We start from the raw sequence: 15,377 nt of genomic DNA, 5'->3' as shown, positions 1-15,377 counted from the left end.
AGTGAAAACCCTAACCATGTCTTTACTCCATCCATGTATTAAACCAGCTAATTTGGGAAACTAGTCAGTGCAATCTGATGGTTTAGTACATGGGTGGAGTAAAGACACGGTTAGGGTTTTTACTTTCTGGACCAGGTTTTTCCACCTCTGCTGGCTGGGAGAGCTGGCGCTGGATCGGCTGGGAGGGAGGGCTTGGTCTGCTTCATCCGGTTGCCACAGGGACCAGAGCCCCTGTCTGGAGCTCTGCACGAGGAGGAAACAGGAAGGGCGGTCTGACAGGACGCGTAATCGGAGTAGGCTAGGCTAACTGCTAGCCCATGCAGAACGACAGGTCCGACAGTCATCCTGGCTGGCGTTCGTTCTCCTGGACAGTGATTTTTTGTTGTTTAGTCTGGATATATGTGTGATTTGAATATGTGTGTTCTTGTAGTTCTGGAATGTGTTTTTGTCTGTATGTTGCGCTGCTGTGGGCTGGGGGAAACAGCATTTCATTTCATTTCATGTGCGCAGGTGCACGGGGCGGAATGATAAGTGAAGTGTTCCTGATTCCTGATTCCAAAACCCAACCCCTAATCTTAAACCCATGACTAGAGAGGCCGTTCCCTCAGCCTTATGAGCGAAACAGTCCGAACCTTTGTCCTAACCTATAATTTGTCTGATTTATTGTAATGTGGTACAAAAGAGACTGTTAATAGATAATTGACTTCTCACAATAAAGGATCTCCCACCTTGCTTGGAAAACCCGGCCGAAGGCTCCCTCCCCAATGTCCCTGACATATTGTATGTTGTTGCGAGGGTACTCGAGGGCCAGCAGCTTGGAGTTGAGTAACAGTGGGACCCGTTGGTACATGGGGTTTGGATGGAGCCGATCCAGAAGGAGCTCAGAGGGAAGGGTGGTCAGTGTCGGGGTCTCCATCACTCTGGGTGAGGAAAGAGGGAAGGACATTTGACTGAGATTAAAAGACAGGTTTCACTTAAACCGGGATCAGACTACACGATAGTTTTGTCTTTCCATGGTCACCATGTCAGATTAGGCAGTCATGGTGCCATACAGTCTTGCAGTGTCTTGGCCGGGAGACTGGCAACACTACAAGTATGACACCAACCAACCACCGTATGCTGCCTTTCACAATCTCGCACGAGTTCATAGGTCATCGTGGAAGAGGGTCAAGAAATTGTCAAACATGGCTACAGAAATGCTTCGTGTGATGCTGGCGGTCTAGTGTTCCGAAATGAGAAAGAAAAGAAAGGAACAATGATTGTGGACACAGTTGTGGCTAGTGATACTAGGGCAGTGTTTCTCAACCCAGTCCTCAAGGAACCCCTATCCTGCAGATTTTCATTGTAACCCTGCATAGGTAGCCCTGCTTGTACTTACTCAACCAATCATCTCGCGGCACTTAATTATGCAAGGTGTGCAACATCTGACAAAATTCATTGCTGATTGGTTGAATAACTACAAACAGGTACCTATTCAGGGTTGCAAAGAAAATATGCAGGATAGGGGTTCCTTGAGGACTGGGTTGAGAAACACTGTACAAGGGAATGCTAAGCTTAACCAGCTACTCACCAGGTTGCTGAAGTGCCGCCGCTATTTCTCAGGGGGGATTTTTTTCTCCCCGATTGTATCCAGCCAATTACCCCACTCTTCCGCGCTGTTCCGATTGCTGCTCCACCCCCTCTACTGATCTGGGGAGGGCTGCAGATTACCACATGATTTCTCCGATACATGTGGAGTCACCAGCTACTTCTTTTCACCTGACAGTGAGGAGTTTTGCCAGGAGGACGTAGCACATGGTAGGATCACACCATTCCCCCCACTTCCCCCTCCCCCCCGAACAGCTGCCCCGACCGACCAGAGGAGGCGCTAGTGCATCTACCAGGACACATACCCATATCCGGCTTCCCTACCGCAGACACGGCCAATTTTGTCTGTAGGGATGCCCGACCAAGCTGGAGGTAACACAGGGATTCGAACCGCGCTTGGTAGGCAACGGAATGGACCGCTATGCTACCCGGAAGTCCTAGCCTATCTTTTTTGACTCTGCCATGGTCCTCCCTTGAGGAAACGTCACAAAGACAGGGGTGTTGTTGACATTGCTCAATGAACCTTTCCTCGGTTTTGTCGTTCCACCCGACAGCAGCATCAGCAGCATTGCTTTCTCTTTGCCATGTTTACATGTGTGCACCAGAGAGTGCTCTGCCATCCTATTGGTCAACATCAAGGAACACGTTGTACGAGATGTCAGACTAGGCAAGAAAATACAACAACTTCTGACATGCTAGACTTTTCGTCGCCGGTTACTGTAGAGGTGAGTGGAGACTCTGGGCCCGAAATAAAAAGTGTATACAAAAGTGGGGCCTCCAAGAGGCCACATCGCTGTTCTTCGATTAAGTCACACTACAAGGGGTAAAGACACCCGTTCGATGTTCCCAACATTCATAATCGGGCCAGATACTTAAAAATTGTCGGCGACAACAAAATCGTGTCAAAATCAGGCTGAAATCGTATAGTCTGATCCCGGCATTACAGATGGAAGGATGGAAGCTAGCTAGAGAACCAGAAAGACAGATAGACAAATAGACACCAATAAGACAAAAGTGACGATTCTTTAGAGCGATGACCACCACTTCCCTCGCTCACACACATGAAACTGTGGTCATTTTAAATCTGGCATTATTCCGTCACCATGTTAAATATCTGCCATCAAACTTTCATCATGTTAAATCTCTATCAACATGGAGATCTCACCTCTTCCTGTTCCGCCACTGCTTCCTTTGTCGCCGGCAGGCGAGGATGATGATGGTGAGGAAGGCTGAAGCAGCCAGGGCAGTGAGAAGGATGATGATAACGGACATAGAGTAGGCAGGAGACACCGCCACTGTGGCGGGAAGAGGAGCAGTCTGTCGGGGGAATGTTGTCTCTGGCTTCAACACTAAAAAAAGTCAAGACAAAACAATGACCAAGATGCCTTGAGACGCCCATATTTGACAGCGAATGTCAGCTAGCTAGTTTTGGACTAGGCACTTGACATCAGATACAGACGGAGAATTGAGAAAACTGTCAGCTAGCTAGTTTTGGACTAGGCACTTGACATCAGATACAGACGGAGAATTGGTGAGAAGAATGTCAGCTAGCTAGTTTTGGACTAGGCACTTGACATCAGATACAGACGGAGAATTGGCCAGAAGACTGTCAGCTAGCTAGTTTTGGACTAGGCACTTGACATCAGATAGAGATGGAGAAATTGGTCAGAAGAATGTCAGCTAGCTAGTTTTCGACTAGGCACTTGACATCAGATACAGACAGAGAATTGGCCAGAAGACTGCCAGCTAGCTAGTTTTGGACTAGGCACTTGACATCAGATAGAGATGGAGAATTGGCCAGAAGACTGCCAGCTAGCTAGTTTTGGACTAGGCACTTGACATCAGATACAGACGGAGAATTGGTGAGAAGAATGTCAGCTAGCTAGCTTTGGACTAGCCACTTGGCATCAGATAGAGATGGAGAATTGGTCAGTTAATTTCTACAGGAACCTTTATATGTTTACCGTCTTATTTTACTTTCCTAAAATGAGCAGTGAGGAGGGAAGTTAATTCTAGACAAAAGCCAAATCCTGGGGGATGTCCGGGTAGTGTAGCGGTCTATTCCATTGCCTACCAACAAAGGTATCGCTGGTTCGAATCCCTGTGTTACCTCTGGCATGCTTGGGCATCCCTACAGATACAATTGGCTGTGTCTATGGGTTGGAAGCCGGATGTGGGCATGTGTCCTGGTGGCTGCACTAGTACTTCCTCTGGTTGGCCGGGGTGCCTGTTCAGGGGGAGGGGGAACTTGGGGAAATAGTGTGATCCTGCCACGCGCTACGTCCGTCCCCCTGGTGAAACTCCTCAATGTCAAGTGAAAAGAAGCGGCTGGTGACTCCACATGTGTCAGAGGAGGCATGTGGTAGTCTGCAGCCCTCCCGGGATTGGCAGAGGGGGTGGAGCAGCGACCGGGACGGCTCAGAAGAGGGGTCATTGGCTGGATACAATTGGGGAGGAAAAAAAGGGGGGGGGCAAATCCTAATCAATCATCAAATAACCAAGCCGACGGTCCTGTTCTACTCACATAAGCTCATGTTAGCTGGTAACGACCACATGGTTTTGAATGTACCAACCACTGTGGACAAACATGTTTTCTCAGCTGTTGAGAAAGAATTAGACGTAGAATAACAAGAAAGTGGATGACAATAAAACAGGAAGGAGGACAAGAATGACATAAGGAGGAGCAGATGACCACCTGTCTCTCCACAGCGGGGCACGGAGCAGTACTCCCAGCGTATGTTGGGGTTTGAGGTGTAACACCAGGGTTTGTCGCTGGTTCCTCCGGGGTTCCTGCAGTGGTTCTGTGAGTTCTTCAGCTCCGGAACAACGTCCACAGACAGGCGGTGCTGGTGGGGAACCTGGAGAATAGGGCAGATTGGAAAAACACAGTGCCTATGAAGTGTGTAACAACTAAACAGCGGATTTAATTTTTTGACCACTACAGATTACAAGCCCTCAACTCTTTTGATTCATGCAGTGCATTCAGTAATCCAGATACAGGGCTCACAGGTCTGATCTCTGTTACTATGAAAGAGTGGATATTCACTGATGGTGTAGCGGTCTATTCCGTTGCCTACTAATACGAGGATCGCCAGTTCGAATCCCAGTGTTGCCTCCAGCTTGGTCGGGCGTCCCTACAGACACAATTGGCTGTGTCTGCGGAATGGAAGCTGGATTTGGGTATGCACTAGCGCCTCCTCTGGTCGGGGGGGGGGACTAGGGGGAATGCGTCCCCCTGGCGAAACTCCTCACTGTCAGGTGAAAAGAAGCAGCTGGCGACTCCACATGTATGGGAGGAGGCATGTGGTAGTCCGCGGCCTTCCCTGGATCAGCAGAGGGGGTGGAGCAGCGACCGGGACGGCTGGGAAGAGTGGGGTACTTGACTGGATACAATTGGGGTAAAAAAAGGGGTAAAAAAAACCCCAAATAAATAAACAATGTGCAAAGACTGGCTTGATGGAAGCCCCGCTAATGGGGGAACAAAATGTGTGGACTGGTTTTGTGAGGACACCGAGAAGAAGCTGTGCTCATCACCTTTTTTTTTGTTTTTTGTAAAACCCATAGAAAGAAACGATGAAATCTGGAGTCCTTTGGGAGGACAGAAGGACGTGATCACTGTGGCGCACTGACTGTTTGCTCTTGTCAACACATACTTGCCTAACAAAAACGGGAGTTATGCAAATAAAGTAAAACACCGCTGTATTGTGACCTTCTTGTGATGAGGTCAAGTCAAATGGGAATACCCCTGTTGAACTGTCATACCGTCTCTCACGGCATTTCATCACTCCACCACACAGTTCACCCGTTTGGGAGGGAGGAGTATGCATTCACACGTGTGATACACAGACCCCGTTTACACTTGGTTTTAAAATGCGTTTTTTTTTTTTGGGGGGGGGGGTTGCGATCTGATCACAAGTGGACAGCACTGTGTAAACGACCACCAAAATGTTTTGTGAACCGGTTACTCAAACCACTTGCCGAGGTGGTCTGGGACGCATTTGACCACACATCTTTTGTAGTGTAAACGCTAATGCATCCTGATGCGTCCCCGACAAGGACGTAACAGGAAATCTTCCTTGCAGTAACAAAATCTGCTCACAACTGGTCAGCAGGACGCATTTGGAGACGCATGATAGACACAGGTGTCCCGCTGTCCACTTGTGATCCGATCGCCCAAAACACATTTTAAAACCAGGTGTAAACAGGGTCATAGAGATTTGGATGGAATTTTTTCTCTTTAAGTTTGTTTCCTGTCAAAGAAAGCCCCGAAGTGAGACGGAGTATTAAATCAGCAGTGAAAGCGTTTTTCGGAAGATGAACTGCACCTGTCAAAGGTTTTATGGTAATGACCGGTTATAATGGAGCACAGACTTGTAAGGTCCTCTACCATGCAGTACATTAAGTGACGCAGGTTTGATGCCTTGGCTTCCGACTGCCAGTTCAAATAGCGAACATCTGGTGTTTCTGTGTCTCGTGAGTTTTGGCCATCAAAAGACCAATGGTCCTAACTGCCCCAAGCTACACAAAGTTGTGTGCTGAATGACTTTAACAACTCCGCTCCTACGGCTGGGTATTTAATGCAAGCCGCTCACATTGCCAAGGACAGGGCTGACCTCCCACTGGTACAAAGTAGGCATTAAATGTATACTCGAGAGTACTGAAAAGTGCTGTGCATGTCTATTTGCGTGTGTGTGCATGTGTGCGTACATACATATGTGTGCACATATTAACACGTCTTTGTATCACCCTACACAGCCTTAGTTTTAGTTGTCTTAGGCAGCTTAGGAGGTGGCCATGTGGAGCTGGGAATGCCAGCGCTGGAGTTTCCAGTGCTTTGTAAGCTTATTTGTAAAGGAAGTTCCTTACAAAAGAAAAAACCAGGTAAGAAAAACACGCTGTCGGTGGAACGCAGGGCGGTGATGATATTGGATACGTATCAAGGCCTGCCACATTAAACCCAAGGCTTCATGGGACATACATTTACACAGAGACACACGCATGCCTATCTAGGGGTTAGCCAAAGGTTCACATGCTGTTAAAAGATATGTCCATTAGAGGTGTGTGGTACTTGTAACTACACAAACAAGTATATGAGATTACACTCCACGCTTATCAAAATCTAGTAGAGGTAGGTATCATGACAGAGGTCTTCCAACGTTTTTCAGGCCAAGGACCCCTTGGCTGATAGAGACACGGCAGAGGGACCCCTTACTACATATCATATTAAATTGTGTTGCTTATTAAGCCGTGCCAACAATAATGTGTAGGGCGGCCTATAGTGCCATATATAATAGTACTTTGTAATGGTGTATACAATGCTAAGCCATTAAAATAATAATTCTTGACAGATTCATATATTCATAGAAAAAGGTTTTGTAATTCTTTTTGACAAGTCTGCGGATTCATCCAATTGCCCCACAAAAGCCTCTGCTAACCTTAGTTTCTCTACTAGTTGCACCCTCGCATCAGATGCCATGTCATCAATACGGCGAGCAGTGGTTGTGTCTGACAACGGAATGCTTTTCAGTTTATTAACCTACTCATCAGTCCCAAACATTGTTTTGCACATATCACTGGCTGCAGGCAATATTAAATCCTCTGCAGTTGTGTACAGCTTTTTGTTCTGAGCAACTTGTCTGTTGGCCTTTGAGAGATTTGAGATGGGCCTGAAAGTACTCCACTGGCTTTTCTTTCAAGTGAGTATGAGTTGTCTCCAAGTGGCGCCGCAACTTTGACGGCTTCATACTTTCATTTGTCCGCATGGCAGAGCAGATGACACACACTGGTAATTCAACACCCTCAGTCTCTTTAAAGGTAAGTTCAAACTTGACATAATTCTCTGAATATTTTCAGGTCTTCTCTCATTTGCGCTTAGCAGCAGTTGTAGCATGGCTGTTAGCAGGTGCGTTAGCCTCGTCCTCTGAACTTTCGCCAGTGGTTCGTGATGAAGTGCAGGGTCGGTCAGAGTTTCTTGGTCGAGAAGTCACAAAGCGATCCATTGTAGATCACATTAACGTAAGAATGGCCGTATACTTAGGCTAATAATACGTACCTATTTGGCTAATATGGCATGCAGTTATTTCCAGTGTTTTACTGGCGCTGCACATAGAGTGGTTTAGCATAGGATAGCTAGCTGGTCCTCGGCTTTCAGGGTGATCACATTATTGCACGAGGATTCATGGGTATCTTCAATGTTGTAATTTTTTAACGAATAGCAAGCTTTATCTTTACTTAATATAGGTTGTATTTATGTTAATGTATATTTTCTGACATATTTTTGGAAGAAAAATAGTTTGGGATCAAATAATTTGGCGGACCCCCAGCAGTAACTAAGGACCCCCTAGGGGTCGCGGACCCCATGTTGAACATCTCTGTATTATGATATACACTATATGGAATAAAGTATTGAGACACACCTCTTAATCATTGAATTCAGGTGTTTCATTCAGACCCATTACAGGTGTATAGAATCAAGCAGCAGTCTGCATTTACAAACGTGTGAAATAATGGGTCGTTCTGAAGAGCTCAGTGAATTCAAGTGTGGTACCTCTGCAATAAGTCAGTTCGTGAAATTTCTTCCCTGCTAGATATTCCACGGTCAACTGTAAGTGCTATTATTGAAAAGTGGAAGCATTTAGGAACAACAGCAACTCAGCCACAAAGTGGCAGCCCATGTACGGTGACACAGCGGGGTCAACGAGTGCTGAGGAGCATAGTGCGTAAAAGTCACCAACGCTCTGTTGACTCAATAACTGCAGAGTTCCAAACTTCCTCTGGCATTAACATCAGCACAAAAACGGTGCCCCGGGAGCTTAATTCCGCTGCATGCAAGCCTTACATCACCAAGCACAACGGCAAGTGTCAGATGGATGGTGTAAAGCACGCTGCCACTGGACTGTGGAGCAGTGGACACACATTCTGTGGAGTGACGAATCATGCTTCTCTGTCTGGCAGTCTGATGGACGAGTCTGGGTTTGGCGGATGCCAGGAGAACGTTACCTGCCTGACTGCACGGTGCCAACTGTAAAGTTTGGTGGAGGAGGAGTAATGGTATGGGGTTGTTTTTCAGGGATTGGGTTGGCCCCTTAGTTCCAGTGAAGGGAAATGTTAATGCTTCAGCATACCAAGACATTTTGGACAATTCTACGCTTCCAAATTTGTGAGAAAAGTTTGGGGAAGGCTCTTTTCTGTTCCAGCACGACTGTGCCCCAGTGCACAAAGCACAGTCCATTAAGACATGGTTGGGTGAGTTTGGCGTGAAAGAACTTGACTGGCCCGCACAGAGCCCTGACCTCAACCCCATCAAACACCTTTGGGATGAACTAGAATGGAGATTGTGGGCCAAGTTTTCTCATCCAACATCAGTGTCTGACCTCACAAATGGTCTTCTGGATGAATGGGCAAAAATTCCCACAGACACACTCCAAAATGTTGAAAGCCTTCCCAGAAGAGTGGAAGCTGTTATAGCTGCAAAGGGGGACCAACTCCATATTAATGCCTAAGGATTTAGAATGTGATGTCATAAAAGCTCCTGTAGGTGTAATGGCCAGGTTTGGAAAGTTAACTTGAGGTCAACCGTCCAAAGTAACAGGGAATGGGGAAGAGAGATGAAGAAGAGAGTGTAAGCAGGGTGGAGTGGGTGGAGAAGAGTGTCGGGAGTTATTATTTGCGACACAAGGGTACCAGCAAAAGTTAAAGAGAAGGTTTATGGGCATCTGGGTGGTGTGGTAGTCTATCGACACGGGGATTGCCGGTCGAGTCTCCATGCTACCTCCGGCTTGGTTGGGTGTCCCTACAGACACAATTGGCCGTGTCTGCGGGTGGGAAGCTGGATGTGGGTATGTGTTCTCGTCGCTGCACTAGCACCTCTTCTGGTCAGTCGGTCGGAGTGCCTGTTAATGGAGGAGGGGGAACTGGGGGGAATAGCGTGATCCTGCCACATGCTACCTCCCCCTGGCGAAACTCCTCACTGTCAGGTGAAAAGAAGCGGCTGGCAACTCCACAAGTATCGGAAGAGGCATGTGGTAGTCCGCGGCCTTCCCTGGATCAGCAGAGGGGGTGGAGCAGCGACTGGGACGGTTTGGAAGAGTGGAGTAATTGGCCGGATAAAATTTGCGAGAAAAAGGGGGAAACAAATCTAAAAAAAAGAGAAAAAAAGGCAACACTTACAAGATGGTAGTGAGACCAGCTATGTTTGTATGGTTTGGAGACAGTGGCACTGATGAAAAGAAAGGAGGTGGAGGTGGAGGTGGCAGAGTTGAGGATGACAAGATTTTCATTGGGAGTGATGAAGGACAGGATTAGGAACGAGTATATTAGAGGGACAGCTCAGGTTGGACGGTTTGGAGACAAAGCAAGAGAGGCAAGATGGAGATGGTTTGGACATGTGTGGAGGAGAGATGCTGGGTATACTGGGAGAAGGATGCTGAATATGGAGCTGCCAGGGGAGAGGAGAAGAGGAAGGCCCAAGAGGAGGTTTATGGATGTGGTGAGGGAGGACATGCAGGTGGCTGGTGTGACAGAGGAAGATGCAGAGGACAGGAAGAGATGGAGACGGATGATCCGCTGTGGCGCCCCCTAACGGGAGCAGCTGAAAGAAGTAGTAGTAGTAGTAGTAGTAGCAGTAGTGCAGTAGTAGTAGTAATGGTAGTAGCAGTAGTGTAGTAGTAGTACTAGTAGCTGTAGTAGTAGCAGTAGTGTAGTAGAAGTACTAGTAACTGCAGTAGTAGACGTAGGGCAGTAGTAGTAGTAGTAGTAGTGGCAGTAGTAGCAGTAGTGTAGTAGTAGTACTAGTAGCTGTAGTAGTAGCAGTAGGGCAGTAGTAGTAGTCGCAGTAGTAGTAGTAGTAGTAGCAGGAGTGCAGTAGTAGTAGTAATAGTAGTAGCAGTAGTGTAGTAGTAGTAATACTAGTAGCTGTAGTAGTAGCAGTAGGGCAGTAGTAGTAGTAGTAGCAGTAGCAGTAGTAGTAGTAGTAGTAGTAGTAGTAGTAGCAGTAGCAGTAGTAGTAGTAGTAGATTTGATACTTGCTAAAACAAACAGAGACCAGTTTTGGCTGTCAGTCCTCTTGTTATGGTCAGAAGTACGTCTGTGTCCATATTCACCCTTTGAAGACGCGTCACAATTATCACGTGACGAGGGAGACTGCGCCATGACGGACGGCAGGAAGTGGTAGACCGGGAAATTCAAAAGCAAACAACAAAAACAAACAAAACATTGCGACGGATGAGTAGCTATTATAGTTTCAATGTAAGTGATGGCTGCCAATAGTCAAGAGTAATGTTGTGGAGTTGTCCTGTGAAGTGAGTCACCTTGTAGGACGGCACAAAGAGCGATATTTGGAGAAGCTAGCGATAGCAGGGTTAGCTAGCGATAGCAGGGTTAGCTAGCGACCCGTACCTTCTTCCTACCCATGTGTTCACGGATCTAGCAAAACCGTCCAGTCTGCCTGAGTTCAGTCCACACGATCAGTACCACTATGTTACCAACGGAGTGTTCCCACACACACACAGGTGCTGACCTAAAAGCATACAAAAGTCTGGATGCTTACCACTTCTTTGTAGCTGGTTGGGTTACAGACTCGCGGTGCTACGCTCACAGCAGGGGGATGTACCTCATAATGGCAAAGGTAAGACACAGCTAGCTAGCCAGCTGTGTATGTTTTTAACCTGTTTCCCCTGGGATGCCATCAAAACTCAAATCGACTGTAACACAAAGCAGCTCATACTTTCCTCGCCATTTCAAAGTAGGTTACACAGTCTGGCCCTACACTACATCACAATACGTACGTGTCAGAGGACACGTTTTTGCGAGACCGAAATACGTGTATATGGACACGTATTAGTTGCCACTGGGGCCGCAATCCCGTCATCTGGCCAGTGGGGGCACAAGAAAAAGGGCGGACAGCGTCATGGTGGCAGCAGTCCTGCAACCAACACAGTAGATGAATGCGGGAGGTGCGGCAAGACGCAGCACACCGATGAGCGGAAGTGTCCTGCAATGAACAGGAAGTGCAACAAGTGTCATAAAAAGGGACATTGGGAGTGTGTATGTCACTCTAAAGCGGCGAGAGACGTCACTGAAGAGGTTAAACAGCTGTACTTTCTGGGAGAAGCTGGCAAAGACAGCAGTCAGGAACATTCGCTCCGCCATCTTTGCTCAATATTTTTGACATTCTATTGCGTCATGACCATGGTCATGACACACCTAGTAGGCTACAGGGCGCCCCTAGCGGCATCTGTGAGATACGTGTCAATGAACACGTATAAGTGACTTGCAGAAGCGTGTCCATAGACACGTAAAGAGGAGGCGACCGGTCTGATCTTGCCAGCTAGCTAGCATTTGGGTCATTCCATAGAACGTGTTAAGTTTGAGTCCACAACATTCAAAGGGGACAAGGAGGCATAATAAAACTGTCAGTAATGTTTTCAGCGTCTGAAGCCACTGATTCAAGGGTACCGGTTAGCATGAAGCGAAATACAATTAAATAACAAATATGCAATTTGTATATTTTTAGCTGTTTTTGTTAAATTACAGTCATTTTCTCATGTCCACTCTGACCATTTCTCACATTCATGTAAGGTAACGCTTAAAAAATATCACATAAATCTGACTTTTATTGTTCTTATGAGCAAAAATACTTCCCTCTTCATATGCAATGTGTTAATTAAATTAAGAATGCATAATTTTTGGTCAAAATATATAAAATTATATATATATAATTATATATATATATAATATTTGGATATGATCAAAAACCTCAAACTTCCAAAGTCCAATGTTAACACGACTGATAGCAGCTATCCAGCGCCGCCTTCTGTCGGCATCAAAAGGTGCCCTGTAAAAGGCTGGACTGGGTTTACAGCCTTGCCTGTTGGCACGCGGCACGGCACAACAGGAAGTCACCATCGCGCCGTAAAAACAAAATAAAAACGAGCTTCAAACAACGACATGTGGAACTATCGCTAACGTGGCTGCTTGTCTTAAATTTGACGTCCAAGTCTTCTGCCGTCCGTCATGGCGTTCATATTCCCCGCGAGTGGGACGTGACGTCACGTGCAAAGGGTGAATAGGACAGAGTCGTGTGTGTTGTTATGGGGGTGTGTGTGTCTGTGTGTGTGTGTGTGTGTGTGTGTGTGTGTAATGGCAGTGTGCATTAGCAAGTGTTTATATGAGCACAAAACAGAGACTGTGTTAACAGCTGTTTTGTTATGATTACTTTTTATCATATTTCTGTGTGTGCGTGTGTGTGCGTGTGTGTGTGTGTGAGTGTGTGTTTATGTGTGTGTGTGTGTAATGGTAGTGTGCATTAGCAAGTGTTTATATGTGCACAAAACAGATTGTGTTAACAGCTGTTTTGTTATGATTACTTTTTATCATATTTCTGTGTGCGTGCGTTTGTGTGTGTGTGTGTGTGCGTGTGTGTGTGTGTGTGTGGGTGTGCGTGTGCAGCTATGCTAATATTTGTAAACAGAAGATGTGAGTCCAACATGTTTTAGAGGGAAAACAAGACACTGAGAGAAAAACGTGCCAAAATGGGTGAACAACAAGAACAAATGTGTTCTCTCTGCACTCGTTTGTGTTACTGAGACAGAGGGAGTCTGACGTGAGAGGCACACCACATGTGTGTGTGTGTCTGTGTGTGTGTGTGTGTGTGTGTGTGTGTGTGTGTTAGCGATTGAGTCAGTGTAGAGTGTAGCGTATGCGTGTGAAGACTAATTGCTTCCAGAGGCAGGATGTGACACGATGAGGTCCTCCCTCTCCGCTGACATTACGCGCACACACACACACACACACACACACACACACACACACACACACACACACACACACACACACACACACACACACACACACTCCCTGTGGTCCAAAAGCCCCTTTATGTTTTTATGACCCTGCTCAGTGAGAGGGTGTTGAGTTGAACTCTAGCAGGTCCTACGCAGTATGTGTGTGTGTGTGTGTGTGTGTGCATGTGTGTGTCTGTGCATGTGTGTGTGTGTGTTTCCAGTTCATATGTGCATGAAATGGGGGGAGAGTATTTGGCTGAACTGTATTTGGACCTACATGCTCTTGGTAAGACTAGTCCACTGGCCCTGACACCCCATCACACAGCTCCACTTTGTGATCTGGGATGAGAAAACATGAAAACTGTACGGAGGGAAGAAGGAAAATGTTGATCCGGGACCTGAATCGCGACTTTAGCACCTAGCGGGTCCACGTTTCCCTACTTTTAATGCATATTATTTCTCTTTTTTCCTTTCACTGTTCTGCCGACGAGATTATAGCGTATAGATTACTGACTACTGACTATTGGGGCGGTTTGCAGCTGAGTGTGAAATGGCCGGGATGAGAGTCAGCACCTCCAAGTCTGAGAACATGGCTCTCTACCGGAAAATGCTGGATCGCTCCCTCTGGGTTGGGGATGAGTTGTTGCCTCAAGTGAAGGAGTTCAAGTATCTCGGGGTCTTGTTCACGAGTGAGGGTAGGATGGAGCGGGAGATTGACAGGTGGATTGGTGCAGCATCAGCAGTAATGTGGACATTGTACCGGACCGTTGTGGTGAAGAGGGAGCTGAGCCGGGAGGCAAAGCTCTCAATTTACCAGCCAGTCTTTGTTCCAACCCTCACCTATGGTCATGAGCTTTGGGTAGTGACCGAAAGGGTGAGGTCATGGATACAAGGGGCTGAAATGAGTTTCCTCTGTAGGGTGTCTGGGCTCAGCCTTAGAGATAGGGTGAGGAGCTCGGACATCCGGAGGGAGCTCGGAGTAGAGCCGCTGCTCCTTCACGTCGAAAGGAGCCATATGAGGTGGTTTGGGCATCTGATTAGGATGCCTCCTGGGCACCCTCCTTTGAGGTTTAAAGGGCACGGCCAACTGGGAGGAGACCCTGGGGTAGACCCAGAACCCGCTGGAGGGACTACATGTCCAATCTGGCATGGGAACGCCTTGGGATCTCTCCAGGAGGAGCTGGAGGGCGTTGCTGGGGAGAGGGACGTCTGGAGTGCCCTACTTAGCTTGCTGCCACCACGACCCGACCCCGGAGAAGTGGCTGAAGATGAACGAATGGATGAATGATTATTGACTATGTGACTGATCACGGCCTCTGTGATGGGCTGGCAGCCTGCCCAGGGTGTCTCCCCGCCTGTCGCCCTATGACTGCTGGGATAGGCTTTAGCATCCCCGTGACCCTGACAGCAGGATAAGCGGTTTGGATAATGGCTGGAATGGATGGATTGCAAACTGTTCTCTTCCCTCACATGTCTTTCCTCTCTCTCTGAATGATGTCCTCTCCTTTCTCTTCTGTTTGAATGGTGTGATGTGAGTCTCCCTTGTGTGCATGTGTAGTCTGTCCTCCTCCCAGGTCTCCATGGTGATGGTGCTCACTACCTGGACACTGCTTGCCATCCCCCTCATCACATTTTCTTTTTATAAACCTTATAAATCCATATAATTTTGTTATCCTGTTGCAATGTTACATCCTTCTCTCACTCAGACGTGTGACCAATTGATTTTTTATTTTATTTTTTTACACGGTGATGCTGGTTGCTTTCGGTTGGCCTCAAGGAAGTTCTGGCAAACCATCCCGCGGCTCAGGAAGGGGAAGCAGGGCTTGACTTAGGCTGTGTTCAGCCGGGGAGGGGAACTGCTGACCCGGACTGGCGATGTTGTCGGGCAGTGGAAAGAACACTTTGAGGAGCTCCTGAACCCGGCTAACACATCCTCAGTGGAGGAGGTAGAGTCTGAAGACTCGGGGGAAGCCCTACCCATATCCCTGGCAGAGGTCTTTGAGGTAG

General features: G+C 47.3%; 1 protein-coding gene across 1 annotated transcript in view; it reads right to left on the bottom strand.

The window, feature by feature from the left end:
- Positions 1 to 15,377, bottom strand: part of musk (muscle, skeletal, receptor tyrosine kinase) — an 84,179-nt gene that overhangs the window by 18,125 nt on the left and 50,677 nt on the right. Inside the window, exons 13-15 of the mRNA XM_056291174.1 lie at positions 4,283 to 4,445; positions 2,753 to 2,936; positions 729 to 920 (exon numbers count right to left, since the gene is read on the bottom strand). Coding sequence (XP_056147149.1) covers positions 729 to 920; positions 2,753 to 2,936; positions 4,283 to 4,445 — 539 coding nt within the window. The remainder of the gene's footprint in view (positions 1 to 728; positions 921 to 2,752; positions 2,937 to 4,282; positions 4,446 to 15,377) is intronic.

The sequence above is a fragment of the Lampris incognitus genome, chromosome 12 (genome assembly GCF_029633865.1).
Source record: "Lampris incognitus isolate fLamInc1 chromosome 12, fLamInc1.hap2, whole genome shotgun sequence".
NCBI lineage: Eukaryota > Metazoa > Chordata > Actinopteri > Lampriformes > Lampridae > Lampris > Lampris incognitus.
The sequence above is the reverse complement of the archived record's forward strand: the minus strand, read 5'-3'. Positions and strand labels throughout refer to the sequence as shown.